General features: G+C 40.4%; 1 protein-coding gene across 1 annotated transcript in view; it reads left to right on the forward strand.

Moving 5' to 3' along the window:
• WSCD1 (WSC domain containing 1) overlaps positions 1–26,543 on the forward strand; it is a 65,303-nt gene that overhangs the window by 20,159 nt on the left and 18,601 nt on the right. Inside the window, exons 3-5 of the mRNA XM_039341964.1 lie at positions 8,218–8,332; positions 9,759–9,943; positions 19,534–19,655. Coding sequence (XP_039197898.1) covers positions 8,218–8,332; positions 9,759–9,943; positions 19,534–19,655 — 422 coding nt within the window. The remainder of the gene's footprint in view (positions 1–8,217; positions 8,333–9,758; positions 9,944–19,533; positions 19,656–26,543) is intronic.

Consider the following 26,543-nt stretch of genomic DNA (forward strand, 5'->3'; position numbering starts at 1 on the left):
ATGTAGCTCTACAATAACAAGGAAATGGAAAAGGTGTGCAGGAATGTGAAACTCGAGAGACTTTTTGAAACAGGAACATGCATGCCATTCATATATACAATTCTTTCTACTTCACTCTCCTTTAAAGAAAGAAAAGAAAAAAGTAGGCTAAATCAGGCAGGGTTTTGCAAGTTGCTTTGAAGTGAAATAAATAATTAAATGACAACATGAAACAAATCTCTCTCTCTCTCTCTCTCTCTCTCTCTCTCTTCTCTCTCTCTCTCTCTCTCTCTCTCTCTTATCTTTTCCCCAACTTTAAAGTACTCAGACTGGGATATGAGAAATATAGGTAGTCCTCGACTTACGACCACAAGTGGGACTGCAAATTCCATTGCTATGAGATGCGGTTGTTAAGTGAACCCAGCTTCCCCATTGACTTGTTAGTCGGAAGCCCATGGAAAGGTTGCAAATAGTGATGACATGACCACAGGATGCTACAACTGTCATAAATACACGACAAACACTTGAATTTTGATCACATGATTACGGGGACACTGCAACACTTGTAAGCACAAGAGCCAGTTCTAAGTCACTTTTTCCAACGCCATTGTAACTTCAAACATTGTTAAATGAATGGTTGTAAGTTAAGAACTACTTATACCTAGAACAGTGTTTTTCAAACTTAGCAATTTTAAGATGTGTGGACCAGGGCAGGGGTCCCCAACCATCAGACTGTGAACCAGCACCGGTCTGTGGCCTGCCAGGAACCAAGTCACACAAGCAAGCGAAGCCCCAGCACACGGATCGGATCTAGGCAGCAGGTGAAACCACATACTCCTGGTCCATGGAAAAAACATCCTCCATGGAAGCGGTCCCTGGTGCCTAAAAGGTCAAAGGCTGCTGGACTAGAGTTCTGGGTTTTGATTGGAGAAATCCAGGCTGGCTGGGGAATTCTGGGAGTTGAAGTCCACACATCTTAAAGTTGCCAAGTTTGAAATACAATGACCTAGAAATGTCTGTAATGTGTCCTTGTCGCAGAAGTAATTTAACTACATTGCATGAATTCTTCATTCATGGAAATGAAATTGTAATAATAATAACAACAACAACAACAACAACAACAACATTAAGAGTCTGGATGAGGAAGATTACTACAAATAGTTGGGTATCCTTCAAGCTGACAACATCAAGCACACTGAAGTCAAGAAAAAGATTAGAGGTGAATACATCAAGAGAGTGAAGAAGATCTTAAAATCCAAACTCAATGGAGGAAATACCATAAAGGCAATCAACACCTGGGCAATCCCAGTCATTATGTACACAGCTGGAATAGTGGACTGGACTCAAGCAGAACTAAAAGCAATGAATAGGAAGACCAGAAAAATAATGACAATGAATCATGCCCTTCATCCACGCAGTGACATTGACAGACTTTATCTACCAAGGCAAATAGGTGGGCGTGGAATGCTACAAGTACATCAGATGGTTGAAGAAGAAAAAATGGCTTTGGAAGAATATCTGAAGAAAAATGATGAAGATGCATTGAAATTAGTATATCAGGAAGGCTTACTGACTACTGGAGAGACCAAACTGGCCTACAAGAAAGACCAAATGAAGAACAGAATAGAGGCATGGGAAGACAAAGCACTACATGGCCAATACATTAAAAAAATAGCTGGGAAGGCAGATAATAACAAGACCTGGCAATGGCTAAGAGCAGGAAAATTGAAGAAAGATACCGAGGGACTAATTCTGGCTGCACAAGACCAAGCCTTAAGGACAAATGCATATAAAGTCAAAATTGAGAAGACAGCAACAGACAGTAAGTGCCGCCTATGCAAAGAAGCTGAAGAAACAGTGGACTACCTGGTAAGCTGTTGCAAGAAGATTGCACAGACTGATTACAAGCAGCGGCATGACCAAGTAGCAACAATGGTGCATTGGAAGATCTGCAAAAAATATCATTTGCCTGTAAGCAAAAACTGGTGGGATCATAAAATAGAGAAAGTCATAGAAAATGATAAATTAAACTGCTCTGGGACTTCAGAATTCAAACAGACAAGCACCTGCAACATAACAGCCCAGACTTAACAATTGTCGATAAGAAAGACAAAAAAATCTGGATAGTGGACGTGGCAGTGCCTGGAGACAGCAGAATAGACGAGAAAGAACTGGAGAAGATAACAAAATACAAAGACCTACAAATAGAAATAGAAAGACTGTGGCAAAAGCAAGCAAGGGTAGTATCAATAGTCATAGGCTCCTTGGGTACAATCCCAAAACAACTGGAGCACCACTTGAACACCATTGGCATTGACAAATTAGCTATTAGTCAATTGCAAAAGGCGGCCTTACTAGGAACTGCTTCCATCCTGCGACGATACCTGTAATACCATCAAACATCCACATCTGCCTATCTCAGGTCCTGGGTAAGGACTCGATAGGTAGACAAAATGCCAAATCCAGTCTGAACATCTCGCTGACTGTGCGATGTCTGAACATCTGGCTGACTGTGCGATGATTAATAATAATAATAATAATAATAATAATAATAATAATAATAATGGCATGGATTGACTACAAAAAGGCATTTGACTCTCTGCCACATGACTGGATAATCAAGTTCCTAGAAATAACAGGAGTCAGTAGAAACATCAGAAAATTTGTGCAAAGATCGATGGCACAATGGAAGACACAGTTGCAGATCAATGGTGAGAGGCTGGGAGAGGTTAATATCAAGAGAGGAATATTTCAAGGAGATTCATTGTCACCATTACTATTTGTTATTGCACTGTTTCCTCTGTCAACAATACTGAATAACTCAGGGCATGGCTATCAAACATCAAAAACATCTGCCAGACAATCCCACCTCCTTTACGTGGATGATCTAAAGCTGTTTGGAAAAACATCATCTGAAATAGAATCACTGCTCAACACTGTCCGTATATATAGCCAAGATATTGTAATGGAGTATGGCTTGGACAAATGTGCCATACTTACTATCAAACAAGGAAAAATAGTGAAAACTGAAGGAATCAAGATGCCCCACGAAAATAACATTAAGAGTCTGGATGAGGAAGAGTACTACAAATACTTGGGTATCCTTCAAGCTGACAACATCAAGCACACTGAAGTCAAGAAAAAGATTAGAGGTGAATACATCAAGAGAGTGAAGAAGATCTTAAAGTCCAAACTCAATGGAGGAAATACCATAAAGGCAATCAACACCTGGGCAATTCCAATCATTAGGTACACAGCTGGAATAGTGGACTGGACTCAAGCAGAACTAAAAGCAATGGATAGGCAGACCAGAAAAATAATGACAATGAATCATGCCCTTCATCCACGCAGTGACATTGACAGACTTTATCTACCAAGGCAAATAGGTGGGCGTGAATGCTACAAGTACATCAGATGGTTGAAGAAGAAAAAATGGCTTTGGAAGAATATCTGAAGAACAATGATGAAGATGCACTGAAATTAGTATATCAGGAAGGCTTACTAACTACTGGAGAGACCAAACTGGCCTACAAGAAAGACCAAATGAAGAACAGAATAGAGGCATGGGAAGACAAAGCACTACATGGCCAATACATTAAAAAAATAGCTGGGAAAGCAGATAATAATAAAACCTGGCAATGGCTAAGAGCAGGAAAATTGAAGAAAGAGACCGAGGGACTAATTCTGGCTGCACAAGACCAAGCCTTAAGGACAAATGCATACAAAGTCAAAATTGAGAAGACAGCAACAGACAGTAAGTGCCGCCTATGCAAAGAAGCTGAAGAAACAGTGGACCATTTGGTAAGCTGTTGCAAGAAGATTGCACAGACTGACTACAAGCAGTGGCATGACAAAGTAGCAACAATGGTGCATTGGAAGATCTGCAAAAAATATCATTTGCCTGTAAGCAAAAACTGGTGGGATCATAAAATAGAGAAAGTCATAGAAAATGATAAAATTAAACTGCTCTGGGACTTCAGAATTCAAACAGACAAGCACCTGCAACATAACACCCCAGACTTAACAATTGTCGATAAGAAAGACAAAAAAGTCTGGATAGTGGACGTGGCAGTGCCTGGAGACAGCAGAATAGAAGAGAAAGAACTGGAGAAGATAACAAAATACAAAGACCTACAAATAGAAATAGAAAGACTGTGGCAAAAGCAAGCAAGGGTAGTATCAATAGTCATAGGCTCCTTGGGTACAATCCCAAAACAACTGGAGCACCACTTGAACACCATTGGCATTGACAAATTTGCTATTAGTCAATTGCAAAAGGCGGCCTTACTAGGAACTGCTTCCATCCTGCGACGATATCTGTAATACCATCAAACATCCACAGCTGACTATCCCAAGTCCTGGGTAAGGACTTGATAGGTAAACAAAATGCCAAATCCAGTCTGAACATCTGGCTGACTGTGCGATGATCCATAATAATAATAATAAAGTTGGACGGGACCTTGGAGGTCATCGAGTCCAACCCCCTGCTCAGGCAGGAAACTCTACACCATTTCGGACAAATGGCTGTCCAGTCTCTTCTTAAAAACTTCCAGTGTTGGAGCATTCACCGCTTCTGGAGGCAGGTTGTTCACCAAGATGTGTGCATGGAAAGAGGGCAAAGTGGAAAGAGGATCGGTCAGTAATAATTTTTAATCCACAAACGCACGTCTGAATAAAATTCTCTGGTGAAGCTTAGTACCTTTCGTTATTATTTATTTATTTATTTATTTTTACTGTCTGCAGTGGCTTCCCTTTGCATCAAAGCTTTGTGATTCAGACTTCCTTGCATGTCTTTATCTTCCATGATTCAAACCAATCAGATAAAATTTAGCTGTGCTTTTAGAGAGCGCTGTGCACATTTGTGTTGCTGACAGATTTTGTGTAGGATAACACATGCAGTTGAAGAGATTTCTAAGAAACCCAAGAAGGCAGCTAGCTATCATGGGAAAAGAGACTTTATAGACCATCAACCAATCCATTTCCAAAGCTTTTACAGCAAATGCTTAAATGAAAAGGAGATATTTATGAGTGCTACACTTTTCTAGTTGATATGATAGAGTGCTATAAAAATACACATGTATTCAGTTTGGGAAGCCTTACAGAAAATGTCAGCTGATCAATAGCCAGTGCTGCTGGCACGCACTAACCAAAAGGTGATATTTTTTTTCACCATCATGTCCTTTCACAAGAAATCAAATAAACGGTTAGTCTTTATTTCTCCAGGTATGATTTTTTTTCTATCATCTTTTCACTACATTTGCCTGACAGTTTGCAAGATCGAATTCAGAAGCTTTATCAAGGAGATGCAAACTTGATGGTTTCATTTTAATTTTGCATTACAGAAGGAGGCAATGAAGGAAGATTGGTTTTAAATAAATGTCGCATTGCTTGAAGATTTTTCAAGTGGGATGTCAAAGTCAAGGAAACGCAGCAAACATGCCTTAACAATGCCAGAAGAAATTATATCACTTCTGCTTTCTAAACCTGATTCTGCTTTTTTTTTCTTATTTCTCTGATTAATACAAAATCTGGGTTGGCTCATTTCTTCAAGCAGATCCGCTTTAAAGTCTGACTAGAATCAGGGAATGGATTATAATGGTTTGCAAAGGGATATGGGAAGTTTCATAAACACTCCAATCAACCTTTATGGTGGAAGTGAGAAAGTTGATTGTAAACAGTCATAGTTTTGAACAAAAATGAAATATCTAGCAGTTAGTCCTCAACTTACAACAATTCCGTTAGCAACTGTTCAGAGTTACAACCGCACTTTGGATAAAGTGACTTACGACCAGTTCTCACACTTACAACCATAGTAGCATTGCCTGAAGTCACATGATCAAAATTTAAAATGGTTGCAGCATCCTGGGGTCATGTGATCAGCATTTGCAATCTTCCCAGCCAGCTTCCAACAAGCAAAATCAAGGGGGAATCCAGATTTGTTTAACAACCACATGATTCAACTCTCTGATTCGTTTTAAAAAATGTGGCCGAAAGATCATAAAATTGAACATGAATCACTTAACAAGCACCTTGCTCAGCAACAGAAATTCTGGTCCCAATTGAGAAGAAGGGCTGGGGTATGTGTGTGACATGACAGCAGTGTTTCAGTATCTAAGGGGCTGCCACAAGGAAGAGGGGATGGTCAACCTATTCTCCAATGCCCCTGAAGGCAGGACAAGAAGAAATGGATGGAAAATAATCATGGAGCGAAACAACCTAGATTAACCGCAATGATTCACTTAACAACCGTAGCAAAAAAGAACATAAAATCAGGTACGGCTCCCTTAACAATCACCTTCCTTAGCCATGGATATTCTGATCCCAAGTGTTGTCATAAATTGAGGACTATCTATACCAGAAGATTGTTTTTCAATGTCAGCATGCAATTTCCCTCAATTCAGGTTTCCTGCAGTACTGTAAGAAATTAAAATGGTTTAACCAGATGGATATTTTTTATAGAAGACCCACCCAGACCTATAGATAGCCATCAGGAAGGAGCACCAGCCATTGTTACCATTCATAACCCACAAATTTAAGGCGGGGAGGCAGGAACACCAGGGCAGTGATAAAGTGAAAGATGTTGAGACCCTGGAAAGAGTGCAGAGAAGAACAGCAAAGATGATTGGAGGACTGACGGCTAAAACATACAAAGAACAGTTTCAGGAATTGGGTATGTCTAGTCTAGTGGAAAGAAGGACTAGGGGTGACATGATAACAGCGTTCCAATATTTGAGGGGTTGCCATAAAGACAAGGGGGTCAACCTATTTTCTAAAGTAACTAAAGACAGGACAAGAAGCAAGGCTCAGGCACGAAACCCTATACCATTTCAGGCAAACAGTTGTGATTTGAAGAGATTGGACAACATTTCCAGTGATTAAAAAAAATCAGTGATGGAGCATTCACAACTTCTGGAACCAGGTTGTTCCACTGATTAATTGTTCTAACTGTCAGGATGTTTCTCCTTGGTTCTAGGTTGCTTCTTTCTTTGGTTAGTTTCCATCCATTGCTTCTTGTCCTGCCTTCAGGTCCTTTGGAGAACAGCTTGACTCTCTCTTTTTGTGGCAATCCCTGAGATACTGGAAGACTGGAACCCTTGTCCTTCTCTTCATTAAACTAGCCATGCCCAATTCTAGCAACCATTCTTTATATGTTTTAGCCTCCAGTCCCCTGATCATCTTTGTTGCTCTTCTCTGCACTCTTTCCAGAGTCTCAATTTTAACTTATTCTAATGTGTTGTGTGAATATATCCTTACAATCGAAGAAGCACATCGAAAGTTTGTAAGTGGGACTAGAAGGGTCATCATCTGTCATTTTTGCATCAGATCACCTCCAGGGACTATTCTGAACCATGGTCTTCCATGAATTCAACTAGTCTTCTTGGAAAGTCACCTAAGATGGCAGCTGTCACTCCTACCAATTCCAAATTATTTCTGCATTATGTAAATATGTCCTTATTTGGTCTCAGCTCCACCTTCAGTATGTTTTAGAGCATGTACTTGAGTTCTGTTAATTAATACATAATTAATGTTACATGTGAGAATTAAAATATATATTCTCACTGCTAATGCTGCACAAGACAAGGTAGAAAGAAACAACAACAACAAAAGCATGGTACAGGTAGTCCTTGACTTACGACCACAACTGACCCCCAAATTTCTGTTGCTAAGCAACACAGTTGTTAAGTGAATTTTGCCCCATTTTACGATTTTTCTTGCCACATCTGTTAAGGGAATCATTACAGTAGTTGTAAATAACATGTTAAGTGAATGTGGCTCCCCATTGAATTTGCTTGTCAGGTGATCACATGACCCTGGGACATGGCACGGCAACTGAGTCAGTTGTCAAGCATCTGGATTTGATCATGTGACCATGGGGATATTGCAATGGTCGTTAAGGGTGAAAAATAGTCATAAATCACTTTTTTCCAGTGCCATTGTAACTTCAAACAGTTACTAAATAAATGGTTGTAAGTCAAAGTTTACTTTTGTTATTGTTAGTTGCAAAGTCATGTCCAACTCATCGCGACCCCATGGACAACATTCCTTTAGGCCTTCCTGTCCTCTATCATCAGTTTAATTCTTAATCATATTTTATTGGTTCTTCCTGGCAGAACATGATGCTACTGGTATTATACGAGAGGAATGCAAGGCTGTTCTTTAGAAAGAACACTGATTTTTTTTGTATTCTTCTCATGATTCTTTCTAACTGTCTTTCTATAATATTTTCATATGCTCAAGGCACTTACATTGGCTGCTTTGGTGATGACTCAAGAAAAAGGACATTGAAAGGAGCCGTGTTCCACGACTTGAGAAAAATGACAATTTCCCACTGCCAAGAAGCCTGTGCTGAGAGGTAAAAAATTAGAATAAGAAATAAGAAAACAAAAAACAAACATTTCTTCTGCATCCTGTTGCCTCTCAAATGTTCAGAACAGATTGGATAAACCAGCCTAACGTGAATTGGTCCCTATTTTATAAATATATTGACTCAGCATGAAATGGCAGGTGAGAAGGACCTTGGGAGGCAGAAAGAACTGCTGCTTCAGGGAATTCATCACATTTGCAGATGACACTGAACTAGTAGAAATAGCCAACATAACAGAAGATAGGCTCCAGATCCAGATGGATTTCGACAGACTTGAACACTGGGCTCTATGAAACAAAACGAAATTCAGTATAGAGAAAAGTAAGGTTTTACAGTTAGGCAAGAAAAACCAAATGTACAGGTACAGATTAAGTGAAACATGGTTCAATAGCAATAACTGTGAGACGTTACTTGGAATCTTGGTGGACAATCACTTAAATATGAGCCAACAGTATACGGCAGCAGCCAAAAAAGCCAGCACAATCCTAGATTGCATTAACGGAGAGATAGAATCACAGTCACATGATGTATTAGTACTGCTTTATAAAGCCTTAGTAAGACCACACTTAATACTTATTACTTGCTGCATCCAGTTTTGGTCACCACTTTATAAAAAAAGATGTAGAGACTCTGGAAAGAGTGCAGAAAAAAGCAACAAAGATGATTAAGGAACTGGAGGCTAAAAGATACAATGAACGGTTGCAGGAATAGGATTTGCCTACTCTAGTGAAAAGAAGGGCTAACAGTGACCTGATAGCAGTGTTTCAATAATTGAGGGGCTGCCCACAAAGAAGAGGGAGTCAACCTATTTTCAAAAGCACCAGAAGGCAAGACGAGAAACAATGGATGGGAACTAATCAAGGAGAAAAGTGCCCTAGAAATAAGGAGAAATTTCTTGACAGTTTAGAACAATTAATCAGTGGAATGACTTGCCTCCAGAAGTTATGGGTGCTCCATCACTGGAGGTTTTTAAGAAGAGATTGGACAACCATTTGTCTGAAATGGTATAGGGTCTCCTGTTTGATCAGGGGGTTGGGCTAGAAGACCTCCAATTCCCTGCTCAAGCAGGAGACCCTATTCCTGTAACCATTCTTCATATGTTTCAGCCTCCAGACCCCTAATCATCATAGTTGCTCTTCTCTGCACTCTTTCCAAAGTCTCAACATTTTTTTTTTATAATGCGGTGACCAAACATGGATGCAGTATCCCAAGTGTGGCCTTACTAGGGCTGTATAAAGAGTCCTTGGAGTCTCTACCTTTTCCCTCTTCAACTTCTCTCCTTTCAGTTTCTCCTGGACTCCCCCCACCTCCGCCTCCCAGGTCCTTCTCTTGGCTGTCAAATATTACTCCATATTTGTTTTTGGTATAGGTTGTAATAATGATATAGGAAGAAATTCTTTTTGATTTCATCCAGGGCTTATAAATATGCCGGCTTAGAATATGGAGCAGAATGCTATTGTGGAAACCAGCTGCCAGTGAATATTGCAAAGCAGGAAGAATGCAACAATGAGTGCAAAGGGGAGAAAGGGACCATCTGTGGAGGCATCAACAGGCTGTCTGTTTACCAGGTGGAGGAATCAGGGGCAGGGCCTAAACGACGTAAGTGATGTAAGCTTCTTAAGTGAGTATTTATTTCCAATAGGGATGGGGGCAACTGAATGCATGTATGGTTTTCTGTTTGACTGTTTGTCTGGTGTTAATAGATTTGCAGGGAGAAGCAGTAAGTAAGTAGATAAGCAGGGATTAATACCAGATAAACAATCAAGTAGAAGGCTTTATGGGTGGGGACCCCCCAAATGCTTAATAATCTTTATTATGGGTATAGGATATGGGTGCAAGAGATGGATCTGGGAAGTTGATGGGGTTACATTTTGAACTCTATATTCTTAATTCACCTCATCAGGACAGTTCCAGGTTGTCCCTTTGCTAATGTACACATCAACACACTTTGATATGGAAGGACCCTACAGACATATAGATTAGCACTTCCCTCAGCTGATTTTGTTTGATTCTTAGCTTCTGTCCTAGTTGTAGCCTATCATTAAGGGACCAAACAACAGAAAAAAATGGAAGATTCTAAAAAAAAAGACATAATACCTGTAATGAGTAAGAGTTAATTCTGCAATGAATAAGAAATTTGTGATAAACTTCGTTCATCATTTTTGGTTTTAAAGGAAAAACATTTCCTTTTTCGTCCTTTTCTAGTTATCCTGTTAGAGAGAGTGGAGAATAATATATCTTAAATCTCTGATTCATTCTTATTTTACTCAAATATATAGCTTCCTATGAATGCTATTTGTGGATAAGGAATGCTAAAATTGTTCCCTTTGCTAATAAAAAGGATTTTTACCCTGCAGAGTTTAACTTGCTCCTTGGCCCATTCCCAAATTTGGATCAGTGCTAACACTTCCTCAAGTACAAAAGCAGCCTGGGGTTTATTGAGTGATTGAGTTATTTGTTCCCAGAATTGGGAATGTTTGAGTGGGAAGAGGGAGTGGAGATACTCTGTGACTTACAACCATTCATTTAGTGACTGTTTGAAGTTTCAACAGCACTGAAAAATGTGACTTATGACCATTTTTCACACTTAACAGCCATTTCAGTATCCCCATGGTCACGTGATCAAAATTCGGATGCTTGGCAACTGACTCATATTTATGACAGTTGCAGTATCCCGGGGTCACGTGATCCCCTTTTGCGACCTTCTCACAAGCAAAGTCAATGGGGAAGCCAGATTCACTTAACAACCGTGTTACTAACTTAACAGTGTTGGGAGGAATTCCCCCGTTCGGTTCTTCCAGCCGGGATTCTCCTTGACAGCGCAGTGCAGAAGAAATAGATCGTGAAGCCAGCTACCAGAAAGAGGTTTTATTTCAAGGATCAGCGTTGAGTGACAATTCAGCTCGAGTCCCCGGCTAGCTAGACAGAATGATCTTTAAACAGGGGTTTTTATACCCTTTTGTGGTTTCCAAACTTGTCATTTCTGATTGGTAACAAACTTACCATTTCTAATTGGTGAGTTAAAATTTGTCTTTCTTGATTTGCTGGTTTGTGACTATTGTTAGTTCCTTTTTCTTGCCTAAAAGGTGTTAATTACTTTTATTGTTGTGTCCTGATTGCTGCTAGCTGGTTCCTCATTGTGTGTGTCAAGTGTTTGCTGTTTTAGCCTCAGGCTGCTGTTGACCCAGTTTAGTTGGGGTGTTCCTAGATTATTTCTTAGTTGGGCTGGGGAGGGGGTGTCCAACTCTCATCAATTCCCCCATTTTGGGCTATTACTGATGTATCAGTGATTAGCCCAACTGGTTCATATATACGGTAGTGGTGATCAATTTGGCACATCATGAGAGATGTTTTCTTGCTCTGTCCCTTGCTTCTGATGGGAGTTGTGCAGACCTTTAGGCATTTTAACCCTAAAGGTGCTAATTGGCATAGGCAACAAAGGAGGGCTCCACCTATTGCGACTGTGATTATACTAACAATGAGAATTTTCAACCAATGGAAGTCTGGTAACCATGAAAAGAGCCAGGAAAGGTTCCAGGATGACTGGTTGTGCCCAATGTTTTGTGCTAGTTCTCTTAAATGTTGGATGTCACCTTTAGCTTCCAGTCAGGTTTGCATACCCCCCAAAATTCTTCACAGCCATGGTTTTCCTTAGTACATGGTTGCCCGTTTTTAGGGGTTGTTTCCTGCCTTAGCTCTTAATTCAGTGCATCCAGGTTTGTAATGTCCAATATGCCAGGCTATTAAATTTTTCTTTAAATTGCACATACTGAGCTCTAGGAATCCCAATCTGGGCTCACCAGTGCAAGATATTCAGGGCTGAAGTTTGTGATTTTTCCTGTTGTTTCCTTAGTCAGGGCATATGAATTGCAAATCACCTGAGGGGGCCTAGTTCCCTACCCCTTGGAATCTGTTGGAAGTTGGTCCCACAAAGCTTTGGTGCAATAGAGCAAAAATCAGCCTGGGGAACTTTACTGAAGGTAGGTGGAGGGAATAGACTCTGAATGGTGTGAATGGTGTATGTGTGCATATGCAGCTATTTCTACAAAACAGGCAATACAAACATTCTGGAAAAGTTTTCCCTCCCACCAGATAGAAGTCCAAGGTGTTCAGTACTTGTTCTGCCACCTATTCCTAAATGCCATCTCTCCATTAATACATTCAACTGGCTTGTTACAATACAAATGGGGCAAGAAAGAAAAGTTTACAATGAGTTTCCACCCTCCCCCCACAGTCTTAATTTTCTCTTCTGAGGCTTCACATGGCACCACCTTCCTTCTGCAGCTCTCACAGGCATCTGGGTAAATGGTAGGACTTGGGAAGATATTCCACTCAGATTGTTTGGTGGCTTTTTAGTGGATGGCTGGATTCAAAACTCAATTCCATGGCTCAAATGGATGGAGGCAGCATCTGGGTCTGTGTGTTCTGCTTCCAAAGGCTTGGGAGAAGGTTTCAGGGCTGAAAGATACAAGAACAAGGTCTCCCCCCCCCCCGCTTTCTGGGCGGAGTCTACCAGGAGAGGCAGACAAAAGGTATGGAGAACAAAGGGCAGGAAAAGAATTGGAAGGGGGGTAACTTGCAGGCAGTTTGAAAATGCTGAAAACTCCAAATAATTTTAAAAGCCTAATATTTTAAGGTGTGCAACTTTCCAGAGGTAGGAGAACATTTATTCTAAAATAGACCACATCATTTTAGAGATTGAGAAATGCTTATGTTTCAGAAAGCTTCATAGTAGTTTCACCAGTAAGTGATAGGATAAGAAAAGTAACTTTAAAAAATTATTTCCCCACACAAGCAGACTTGAGTTTCAAAAGGCTCTTGTAGATAGACACACATTTTTCAGGAAAAGGAAAGATAAAACACATACAGTAAATGCAAGTGAAACTTTTCCAACAGATAAACTTAAAACAATCCCTCATGGTAACTTAAGGCTGTTCTTGAGCGTACACAGAGAGAAAGAGGAAAACAAACAAACAAACAAACACCATTCTTTTTCTTCACTCTGTTTGTTGGCCAGACAAACAGAGTGAGGTATTTCCTTTTTGTGGCTTATTTTTAAGCATAATTTCTAGCAGAATTTAAAATTCTTTTTTCTTTGGATTTGAAACAGTTAACAGTCACATTTACCTCTCATGCACAGACTTTGACAAACATATACACAAAGACAAGCGAACAGAAGTCTTAGTTTTACACATCCTAGTCATTCCCACCATAAATTTCAGATAACTCAAGTTAGGGAAGGCACATATTTTAAACATACCACGTGGTTGCATAGAGAAGAGAGAGAGAGAGAGAGAGAATCACTATTTCTTATTTTCCCTTTTAAGTACCTTTATTTAGCCAAATTGGTTTCCCAGCAAGGCCCTAAGCAAAGTCTTTCTTTCATACACTACACAGTCGAAGTCTCCTTGTGAGACTTCTTTCCTAACTTTGCATTGCTTACAGGGCCTTACCAGCTAGTTGCCCAAATCCAATTCTTTCATTCACTCATTCCATTTCATTTTCACACATTCTCTCCCTTTTCCCTAACAAAAGGTTCTGTGCTCTGGCCAACCCCCATGCTTTCCAGGTTCTGCCAATTAAACAGATCCTTTCTGCGTCTAGGAAAGACCAGAAGCAGCAAAATCCAATTGTGAGTGTCTACAATAGACTTTATGGTCTCTATAACGGTTTGAGGATCCGCACGAAAGGTGGCAGTATCCTTTTTCCAAACAACCAAATCGGACGGGGAGAAAGGGGTGTGGGTTAAAATGTGTCCTGTCTGGCCCCTCGGTCGCCCGGGTATGGGCCTGTTCAACAAGGGGGCCATGAAGGTCGGTTCAGGGTTATCTAAGGGAGGCTGGGGGTCCAAGTTGACTTGGGTCGGGTTCCTCTGTCTGGATAGTTCGACCCAGCAATACCAGTACGGTAGTTGGGTTGGCTCTATCCTTGACCTAAGTTCTTTTAGTATTCTGATTTCTAGGGTGCCACCTTCGGGCCAAATTTGTCTCCCGCGGTCATCTTTAAGCAAAGCCCATTTCCTACATAATTCCCCTAATCGCTTCTTCTTCATTCCAGCCTAGACAGGAAGCTGATTCCTGTCCCAGGCTTCGAGCAAGCTCTCAACTGGGAAACCCACTTCGGCCCTTGAATTGGAACTCCCCAACCTTTTATAACGGGGTTTTAAACCCACTTCAGCCCTTGAATTGGAACTCCCCATTCTTTTATAACGGGATTTTCCTTTCAATGTTAAAGGGCACTAACAGTCGAAGTCTCCTTGCGAGACTTCTTTCTCCTAATACAGTCGAAGTCTCCTTGCGAGACTTCTTTCTCCTAATACAGTCGAAGTCTCCTTGCGAGACTTCTTTCCCAATACACAGTCGAAGTCTCCTTGCGAGACTTCTTTCCCAATACACAGTCGAAGTCTCCTTGCGAGACTTCTTTCCCAATACACAGTCGAAGTCTCCTTGCAAGACTTCTTTCCCAATACACAGTCGAAGTCTCCTTGCGAGACTTCTTTCCCAATACACAGTCGAAGTCTCCTTGCGAGACTTCTTTCCCAATACAGATTCTCGGAGGTGAGCGGCCACCTCTGCTCGGGGCTACTGCTTTAATATTTACTGGCAGAAGGGGTCCTGGCTTGCCCAGAATAGAGTTTTCTCTCTCTTTCTCTGCCCGCTCGGTCCTCCTCTCTCACCAGAAGGTCTCACGCTCCGGTGCCCCCCCCTTGCTTTCCCGAATTCCACCGGTCACGGCTCTACTAGAGCTAGCAGCAGGTCGGGGTGCGGCTAGAGGGCACACGGAGGGAACGAGCTCCAGCTGATTCTAAGAGGAGGATGCCTCACATACACACTCATGCATTCTTCCTTTCATTCCCCCAGACCCTTTAACCTAATAGATTTAAATTTGGTGGCACTTACCCTCTTTCCTGGTAGCTGTTCGAGCATAAGACTCAAAAACTCCCTTTGCTACCCGATGCCGACCGGGCAGGGTCCGAGGAGGCTTCCCCACGGATCAAAGTGTCCGCTGCCGGCTGGGTGATGACTCTTCCGGGCCCGGTCCGGTGGCTGGGTGAGCTGGAAGTCCCTTCGTAGGTCGCCAGATTGTTGGGAGGAATTCCCCCGTTCGGTTCTTCCAGCCGGGATTCTCCTTGACAGCGCAGTGCAGAAGAAATAGATCGTGAAGCCAGCTACCAGAAAGAGGTTTTATTTCGAGGATCAGCGTTGAGTGACAATTCAGCTCGAGTCCCCGGCTAGCTAGACAGAGTGATCTTTAAACAGGGGTTTTTATACCCTTTTGTGGTTTCCAAACTTGTCATTTCTGATTGGTAACAAACTTACCATTTCTAATTGGTGAGTTAAAATTTGTCTTTCTTGATTTGCTGGTTTGTGACTATTGTTAGTTCCTTTTTCTTGCCTAAAAGGTGTTAATTACTTTTATTGTTGTGTCCTGATTGCTGCTAGCTGGTTCCTCATTGTGTGTGTCAAGTGTTTGCTGTTTTAGCCTCAGGCTGCTGTTGACCCAGTTTAGTTGGGGTGTTCCTAGATTATTTCTTAGTTGGGCTGGGGAGGGGGTGTCCAACTCTCATCAACAGCTACAGTGATTCACTTAACACCCATGGCAAGAAAGTTCGTAAAATGGGGCAAAATTAATTTAACATCTGTCTCATTTAATAATAGAAATTCTGGGTTCAGTTGTGGTCGTAGGTTGAGGGCTACCTATATTCCTGAAGCTTTCAAAATTCTGATTGATACCACTTGGGCTCTGTGAGATGCCTAAATAAAAAGCATTATTATTTATTAAAACAGCCGGACCATTTAATTGATTAATTGGGGGGGGGAAGAGTAAATGATTGGCATTACTATCATATTCTTACTGACTTAGAAATAAAGTCTGCAATATTCAGTGGAGCTTAATCAAAATCTTTCTGGCTGAAAAATTGCAGCCTCTGCAGTTTTCTTAAGTATACACCAATTAATTTGGGTTGTTTTTTGTTTTGTAAACTGTTCTTAATCGTGGTTCATACAGATTCTGCAAAGTATATCATCCAATATGGTACTTTCCCATTCTGGCTGATTCTTCTGTCCTGATGTGGCAGAGAATACATTTTGGTCATCTTTCATATGCAAAATTAATCAAGATTAATTGATTCATCACATAAAATCAGTTGGTTAAGAACTTTCTCATAAGGAAATTTAATAAAATTTTGTTAAAAAAAAGAACTTTCTCATAAGGGAGTTACAGTCTCCAAGAAGCCTGCCTGTTCTCTAATGAAACCAGGATTTTTTGATCATTTCACTTAAAAGTCTAATGATCAAGAAGGATATGATGTCTTCGTAGGGTTCCTTTTGTTTTCTGTTGAAAATGTAGAAGCTCGGGTCCCTACATGTTCCCCTTTTAAAAGACAAAAGTCAAAATGAACTATACAGATAGTCCTCAACTTACAGCTATTCATTTAGTGACTGTTCAAAGTTGCAACAGCACTGAAAAAGTGACTTATAACTGGTTTTCATACTTAGGACAGTTGCAGCATCCCCGTGGTCACATGATCAACATTCAGAGGCTTGGCAACTGGCATGTATTTATGACGGTTGCAGTGTCCCTGGGTCAAGTGATGGACATTTGAGACCTTCTGACAAGCCAGGTCAATTCGGAAGCTAGTAACCATGTTACTAGCTTAACAAGTGCAGTGATTCACTTGACAACTGTTGCAAGAAATGCTGCAAAAGTGGGGCAAAAGTCACTTAACAGCTATCTAACTTAGTGACTGAAATTTTGGGCTCAATTGTGGCTGTAAATTGATGACTACCTATATACAACATTACCTCTACATACAGTCCATGGGTTCCTCCTTCATTAAAGTCTCCTAGCTTTCAAGGATCTTTGGCAAATCTTCATAGGTACATTATTTTGTATAAATGAATATCATTCAAGCTTTTGGAAAGTTTTGGATCCCCCGGGATTTAGCTGATTTTATTTCTGATCATCAAAGTATCCTAGAGATGCTTTTTCAAAAGACAACTATACTTTCTTTGTTTTTCCTTCAAGGGGCTTCGCTTCTCATCCAAGAGGATTCTTCAGTTCTAACAGTCTATGGAGATTCTCAGTCATCCAGGTCAAGGTGCTTTTTCACGAGGCAACCGTACTTTCTTTTTTCTCTTTGAAGATGTTTTGCTTCTCATCCAAGAAGCTTCTTCAACTGGATGGTGGGGAATGGAAAGATTTATACTCCTTGCAGAAGCTATCATTTGCATTCTTTTAGAGAGTCGTTGATGCCACCTGGAGGTTTATCTGTGTCTTCAGGGTCGCCTGAGTAGTGCATATGGGTGTGGAGCCTTCTTGAAACTGTCGAAAGGACTGTGTTGTAGACTGGAGATAGATGATGTCATATCTCTCCCCCTCTGTTGAGAGAGGGCTATTCAGTTTTGACATAGATGGCCTCTTTGACCCCTCTTTCAAACCAGATGTCCTCTCTGTCCAAAATGTGGACTTTGCTGTCTTCAAATGTGGCCTTTGTCTTTTAAATGCAAATGGATTGCTGAATCTTGTTCTGATGGGTTTGTTCTCCTATATTGTGCCATACATTTATGAAGTGGTTGTTTTGTTTCCCCAATGTATAGATCTGCACATGGCTCACTGCATTGTACTGCATAGTTAAAACAATTAACCAGTGGAACAACCTGCCTCCAGAAGCGGTGAATGCTCCAACAGTGGAAGTTTTTTTTTAAAAAAAAGACTGAAATGACTGAAATGGTATAAGGTTTCCTGCCTGAGCAGGGGGTTGGACTAGATGACCTCCAAGGTCCCTTCCAACTTTATTATTATTATCATTACTATATACCACGTTGCTCAGTTTGTGTCTGGGTGTTTTGTCCTTGAGGTGGACAAGCTTCTGCCTTACTGTATTCTTAGGTTTGAAGTGTGTATGTATATCGTGTTGGCTGAACATCCTCCTCCTGCAACGTATGTAATGACTTCATTTATTGTTTTCTTCTTTATCTCTTATGGAGGATCTCCTGTTGTGTCTTTTTTGGATTTGATGAAGGCCCATTTGGGATAGCCACAAGTTCTGGGGGCTTCCTTGATATGTTTTAGTTCTTGGTCTTTTCCATCTTTGCTGGTAGGCAGGCCTTCAGCTCAGTGATGTAGGGTTCTGATAACTCCCATTTTGTGCCCCAGTGAGTGGTGAGAATCCAAATGTAAATATTGATCTGTGTGTGGGGGATTTCTGTAAATTTCAGTGTTAAGGCTTCTGTCTTCCTTAATGTATACTGCACAGTCCAGGAAGGCTAGACTATTTTCCTTAACATTTTCATGTGTGAATTTGATATGTTTGGTGAATGCTTCCAATTCCTGTGTTTTGATCCTGACCCAAGTATCGTCCACATACTTATACCAGTGAGTGGAATTCCTGTGAAGGGCTTTAGTTTCTACTTCTTCCATGTGGCCACAATGGGGGATAGAGGTGAACTCATGGCGCAGCCATGTTTTTGTCTGTAAAAACCTTCACTGTATTTAAAATAGTTCAGTTCTAACAGAACAGAAGAAGCTTCTTGAATGAGAAGTGAAACATCTTCAAAGGAAAACAAAGAAAGTCCAGTTGCTTCTTGGAAAAAAAAAAACATCTTTGGGACAACCATGGCTTGGATGACTGAAAATCTCCATAGACACATCATCACACCAGAAATTGGTTTAGTATCTGAACATCGAAATAACCTTCCTATGAAAAGGAATAAAGATGAAGACATGTTTTGGATAAAAAAAATCCGCCTTTCCCTCCACACACAAATACACAGGAGGCTTCCTGAAGCTGTTTTTGCAAATCATTGAAATGCCAGGTCTTTCCGGAAGAGGAACAATTTTGGAGAATTGTTTTTAAATCGAGAGCTTTTCAAACCTCACAGGGGAGAATGAGGAAGAGGGGACAGAATAGAAGAGACATTTTCAAAGGGAAAAAAATAGTGTTGCTTCCCTCAAAGGGAGGGGGTCATTTAAAACCAAAAATTTTAACAGGCCAGTAGGGCCGAGTTAAAAATCAGGAATTGTGAGTAGGCTTCACAGAAACCAGATCATATTTTTTATCATGTTAACTATTTCTCTCTCCCTCCCTCTGTGAGAGCATGAGTATGTTCATGTACATTCCTTAGGGTAATAGGAGATTATCCTGGTTGCCATTATTTAAGAGCAATCTTCTTGTCTTTCTTTTGCAGGGCAAAATATTATCTATCGAGGATGTTTTAAAGTACCAGAAAATTTAACGAACATCTTGCCAGCCTCATTGATACATTCCAATTTGACAGTGGAGATGTGTTCTGAATTTTGCTCCCAAAAAGTAAGAATTCCTTTCCTTTTTCCTTTTCCTCTTCTTTTTCTCCCTCCCACCCTCCTTCCTTCCTTCCTTCCTTCCCTCCCTCCCTCCCTCCCTCCCTAGTTTAATATATTATTAGGGTTGGATGTTGTTTAATAAGATATTGCTGCAGGATGTAAGTTGTTCCAAGTACTGGTAATCCTCAACTTACAACAGTTCATTTTAGTGACCATTCAAAGTTACAACATCACTGAAAAAAGTGCCTTATGACCATTTTTCACACTTAGGACCATTGCAGCATCCCTGTGGTCACATGATCAAAATTCAGATGCTTGGCAAGGGTTCATATTTATGACGATTGCAGTGTCCCTGGGATCATGTGATCACCTTTTGCAACCTTCTGACAAGCAAAGTCAATCAGGAAGCCAGATATACTTTACAACCTTGTTATTAACTTACCTACACTACAGTGATTCACTTAACAAGGGTGGCAAAAAAGTCATAAAATGGGGCACCACTCACTTAACAAATGTTTCATTTAGCAATGGAAATGTTGGGCTCAATTGTGATCAGAAGTTGAGGACTATGTGTAAAGCTGCCTTTTGCAATTGACCAATGATTTTCTCCATGCCAATGGTATTCAAGTGGTGCTCCAGATGTTTTGGATACTGGCCAGGATATTCAAGCTGTTCCAGATGTTCCAGATACTGGCCAGTATCTGGATACTCCAGATGCTGGCACTATCTTTGCTTTCTATTGCCACAGTTGTTCTACCTCTCTTTGCAAGTCTTTATATTTTGTGATTTTCTCCAGTTCTTTGTATTCTATTTCAAGAGTCTCTAACCTTGGCAACTTTAAGACTTGTGGACTTCAACCCAGAATTCCTCAGCCAGTTGAAGTCCACAAGTCTTAAAGTTGCCAAGGTTGAGGACCCCTGTACTATTATATTCTATTCTACCGTCTCCAGCAAATGCAACATCCAATAGCCAGACATCTTTGTCTTTCTTATCAACAATTGTTAAATCTGGGGTGTTATGTGGCAGGTGCTTGTCTGCTTGAAGTCTAAAATCCCACAGTACTTCTTCAGAACTTCTTCATTTCCTATTACTTTGTTTATTTGTGATCCCATAATTCTTGATTTCTGGCAAGTGATATTTCCTGGAGATTTCCTGTGCATTATTGTTGCTACTTTGTCATGCCATTGTTTGTAGTCAGCCTGTGTGATCTTCTTGCAGCAGCTAACCAGATGGTCCACTGTTTCCTCAGTTTCTTTACAGAGACGGCATTTCCTGTCTGTAGTGCTCTTTCAATTCTGGGTGTTTTGCATTTGTCCTTAAGGCTTAGTCTTGTGCAGCTAGAATTAACTCCTTTGTTTTTTTCTTCAACTTTCCTGCTCTTACCCATTGCCAGGCCTTGTTGTTACCTGCTTTGTTTTCTACTTTTGCTTATATTTAATGTACTGGCCATGTAACTTTGCCTTGTTCTTATTATTATTTAATATGAAATCACAGACGCAAGTTCTTTAGCTCATGTTGGCCTTCAAACACATTGAGTAATTCCCAAGAACCTAGGATGTCATTATGTGTGTATGTTTGTGTATATATTCATGTGTTTGTGTATGTGTGTATGTGTGTACACACATGCACACTGTATATCCCATGTTTATTATTTTTACAAATAACTCAAGGTGGCAAACATATCCAACACACCTTCCTCCTCCTATTTTCTCCATAACAACAACCTTGTGAGGTGGACTGGGCTGAGAGAAAGGTCAACCAGCAGGTTTTCATGGCCAAGCCCTTTAGATGTTGGAACACTGCTATCATGTCACCCTTAGTCCTTCTCTTTATTACACTAGATATTCCCAATTCCAGCAACTTTTCTTTATATGTTTTAGCCTCCAGTCCTCTGATCATCTTTGTTGGTCTTCTCTGCACTCTTTCTAGAGTCTCAACATCTTTTTTATATGGTGGCATCAAAACTGGATGCAGTATTCCAAGTGTGGCCTTATCAAGTCATAGTAAACTGGTATTAATACTTCATGTGATTCTATCCCTTTGTTAATGCAGCCTAGGACAGTGGTGGCAAATCTATGGCCCAGGTGCCAGAGGTTGCACTCAGAGCCGTCTCTGTGGGCACGTGTGCCATTGCCCCAGTCCTAGGCCTTCAGCTGGGTTTTATAAAACATTTCGCTTTATACCATATGCAAAAAAAAAAAAAAGGTTCGATCAATCAGTCAATTTCAACTTCTTGCGGGGAAAAAAACAATCTTGCAAAGTTGGAATTGATTGATTGAACTTTTTAGTCCCACCCAATCTGCTGTTACCACCGCAGCCACATCCACCCAATGGGCCATACCCACCCAATGGGCCACACCCACCCAGCACCCAACAATGCATAAGTGGGTTTTGGGTTGTAGTTTGGGCACTCAGTCTCTAAAAGGTTCGCCATCATTGGCCTAGGACAATGTAGTCCTAGGGCAGATATAATCTATCAATATAACTATGGGATGTAATGCATAGTGAACAGTCATTAGCTTTCTTTTTTTTTTGTGCCCAAATTGTCCAGTTCAGCCTGTGTCCAGTTAATAATTCCAGCAGCATATTGTGTCACAGCTATGGCCCAGATATTGATGGCTTTGATGGTATTTCCACCATTCAGTTTTGTCTTTAGCACTTTTCTCACTCTTTGGATATATTTGTCACTAATTACTTTTTTTTAATTTGTCATGCTTGATATTATCCAACTGTAAAATGCTCAGATACTGGTTGGCTTCAGACTGATGGTTCCTAATGGTTTGGCCATTTGGCATTTCAATTCCATTATTGTTCATGATTTTACTTCAATTTATTTCCACTGTAGCAATTTTCTCTGGGCCATTATTATTATTACATCACATTTCATTTTTCCTATATTTTCTGCCACAAAATTAGAGCAAACTGAGCCACTATTGCTTGACAAATGAGGTCAAAGAAGGGTCTTGGGATATATCTATGAAAGAGGTTTGTAAGCTCTGAGTCTTTAGTTTCCTAACCTCTTCTCAAAGCTAGGGGCTTCTGATATAGAAAATGTATCTGTAATTGATTTTAAGATGATAACAAAGATGATTAGGGGACTGGAGCTAAAACATGTGAAGAACAGTTACAGGAATTTGGTATGTCTAGTTTAATGAAAAAAAAAAAAAGGACCAGAGTGACATGATAGCAGTCTTCTAATATCTCAGGGGTTCCCACAAAGAAGAGGTAATCAAGCTATTCTCCAAAGTACCTGAGGGAAGGACAAGAAGCAACAGATGGAAGCTGATCAAGGAGAGAAGTAACCTAGAAGTAAGGAGAAATTTCCTGACAGTTAGAACAATTAACCAGTGGAACGACTTGCCTCCAGAGGTTGTGAATGCTGCATCACTGAATTTTTTTAATCACTGGAAATGTTGTCCAATCTCTTCCAATCACAACTGTTTGCCTGAAATGGTACAGGGTTTCCTGCCTAAGCAAGGGGTTGGACTAGAAGACCTCCAAGGCAACTAACATGGATTTATGGCAACTGCACTATCCTTGGGTCAAATGATCACCATTTGTAACCTTCTTTAGCTGACTTCCAACAAGCAAATTCAATGGGGGGGGAGGGGAAGCATGATTCATTTAATGTCTGAATGATTCACTTAATAATTGCAGTGATTCCCTTAACAAGAAAGGTCATAAAATGACAAGAAAGGTTGTAAAATGGAGCAAAATTCACTTAAGAACTGTCTTGCTTAGTGACAGACATTTTCGGCTCAGTTGTGGTTGTAAATTGAAGATTACCTGGAAATTGAATGGAATAAGACTGTGTTTGGCCTTACGTTTATGATTCTTCACATATTTTTCACTCTAGACATATTGTCAGTCCTACAAAATGTTGCCCTTTCTTAGTTCCCAGAGATTTATAAAATTCCAACCTTCAGCATTCTCCCTCAATCTTTTTTACTAATGAAAAGAGAAAGATACTTAGATTTGCCAGTCTTAGAGACGGGAACTTGAAGAAGCCCTTTCCTGAATTGAATATTCAGGACAGCAAAATAAATCACAATATTGTAAACAATGTGGCACTATTATCTCCAAATGTTCCAATTCTGGGGTAAAACATCCAGAGAGGAGATTCATCTCCTGAAATAATCAAGAGTCTTGCATGTTGAATGAGATGGCTTCCTTTGACAGACCAATGGCCAATAAATTAAAGTTGGTGACATTTCAAAGATTACGTTTTGGTTCTGTCATATTTTCTAAACACTCGGTGGTAACTTAAGTCTATATAGTGTTTGAATGTTTTAAAAAATACCATGCTATGCTCCTAAGTATTTAGATCTTCATCTAAGTTGAATATGACAGTATGTAATTTATCAGTTAGATACTAAAGCTGCCTTTTCTTTGAGAACAGAGATGGGTAACCTTCAACTGAGGGATGTTGTTAACCACAAAGTAACCTACAATCATTCTGCTGAAAATCAGTAGCAAGGTGTCAGATCTTCATTAAAAAGGAAGCGTTAATTGTTGTAAATGTCTGTCGTGACCTTTTCAGCCTCTTCATATCAACTACCTCTCCTAAAGCTTCCCCTCAAATAGCATCTAAGGTTTTTCTTTTTCCGATTCATCTTCACAACAATCCTGCAAAGTGGGACAGGCTGATTAAGAACGAGTAGGCTGAAACCTAAATGACTTTGTTAGCTGAGGATGCAGACCAGCCCTAATCCAATAGTTCATGTCTAGTCTAGTGAAAAGAAGGATTGGGGTGATATGATAACAGTGTTCCAATATTTGAGGGGCTGCCACAAAAAAAAGGGGGTCAAGCTATTCTCCAAAGCACCTGAAGGCAGGACAAGAAACAACGGATGGAAACTAATCAAGGAGAGAAGCAACCTAGAACTGAGGAGAAATTTCCAGACATTGAGAACAATTAATCAGTGAAACAACTTGCCTCCTGAAGTTGTGGGTGCTCCAACACTGGAGGCTTTTAAGAAGAGACTGGACAGCCTCTTGTCTGAATTGGTATAGAATTTCCTGCTTGAGCAGGGGGTTGGACTAGAAGACCTCCATGGTCCCTTCCAAGTCTGTTATTCTGAAGAAGACATCCAGCCCCCTTCTTACACTTATAGGCCCATGCAACTGATTTTAGAATTACTAATTCTTTGTAACTTTAATTGTTCTTATATTTATAATTGTTTCTGGATTTCTGTAAGCCATCCAGAGTTACTTTGGACAGCAAGATGAGTGATGTATTAGATAGATAGATAGATAGATAGATAGATAGATAGATAGATAGATAGATAGATAGACAGACAGACAGATAGATAATGTTTTCTTAGAATGCTAGCCTCAGGTGTCTTCACCGTCAGTACCATTTCCATGATAACATACATCGTTAACATTTCTCTTCATTGTTTCCATGAAAGCAGAAAGTGAGCTTGCTCCTGCTGTGATTCATTTTGAACGTGCTTAATGTTAGATCATGGCTTTCTTTGAGAAAACGATGCTATATTTCAAATGTGAAAACAAAAGGCAGAAAGGAACATTTGGAATAACACACATCTACTTGCCTGTGGCTGAAAAGGGTGACCGCTCCAAAGAAACCATCACGTCCATCAAAATGTCAAGTCAGATTATTGTAACTAGTTCTGTTTTCACCCCAATCCCTCTTCTCTACCCTGAGGAGTCCTTCTGGGGGCAGTCAAAATATCAAGATGGCAATTGCACTAAAAGTTTTTTTTTCTTTTTTTATGCAACACACCCACACACCCACGTAAAAGGCAGGATTTTAATTGTGTGGATTTCGATCGCCATCTTTGCATTTTTGACCTTTCCTCCAGATACCCCTGAGCAGATATTAATCTCTGCAAAGAGGATTAAATAAAAAAAGGATTAATAAAACCTGAATGTGGTTAGTTCCAATTTTATGCAATTCCAGGAATTTTAATAAGAGTAGCAGGGGTAGGCAACCTTGGCTCTTTTATGACTCATGAGAGTTGAAGTCCATGAGTCATAAAAGAGCCAGGGTTGCCTACCCCTGGATTAGGGTTAAGAAGATCAGAGTCCTATTGAGAGAGATTGAGGGTGAGAGTGTACATGGAGTTCTCAACTTATGGACCATTCATTCAACAACCCGGAACCTCCCCCCTCCCAAAGCATCCCATGCATCACATAATTATTGCAGTGGGAAGCGGGATTGCATCAGTGCCTTGCTTAATGACAGCGACAATTTAATGGACTCAATTGTGGTCATAAGTCGAAGATTACCTGTAGAAATTTTGCATTCAAAACATTTTGGGCTCAAAACATCTCCTTTGAGGAGGAAACAATTGTTCTGAGTTTGAAACAGGTTGTTCTGCCTCTGATAGAAATATTTTCATAGTGAGCGTAAGACATTTCCAGTTTGAGTTAATCTATTTTGAATTGGAAGTTGAGCTGTTTTGGGGTTCCAGGATGTCCTAAATAGTATCGAAAGCCCATTGAGATGTCCCAAAAAATCCATTCAGGTCTCAAAACCAGTGTTATCAGTTTTAGATGTCATGCCACAATCTTGAAAGACCTAACTTTGAGCAAAGACAATGACAGAGCGGTGATGACGCAGTGGTTAGAATGCAGTATTGTGGGCTTACTATGCCTACAGCCATGAAATTCGATCCTGACCTGCTCAAGGTTGACTCAGCCTTCCATCCTTCTGAGGTTCGATAAAATGAGGACCCAGATTGTTGGGGACAATATGCTGACTCTGTAAACTGCCCAGAGAGTGTTGCAAAGCACTGTGGAGTAGGATATAAGTCTAAGTGCTCTTGCTATTGCTATAGAAAGAAGGGATATCAATATGGGAAAAGATCAAGTCCGTTTTCTACCTTTGCTGAATGTCTTTAAGTTACAAGGAGGCAGTGTCTGATTGAAC

The sequence above is a fragment of the Crotalus tigris genome, unplaced genomic scaffold (assembly GCF_016545835.1).
Source record: "Crotalus tigris isolate CLP2741 ecotype Arizona unplaced genomic scaffold, ASM1654583v1 scf7180000017550.10884619, whole genome shotgun sequence".
NCBI classification, from domain to species: domain Eukaryota; kingdom Metazoa; phylum Chordata; class Lepidosauria; order Squamata; family Viperidae; genus Crotalus; species Crotalus tigris.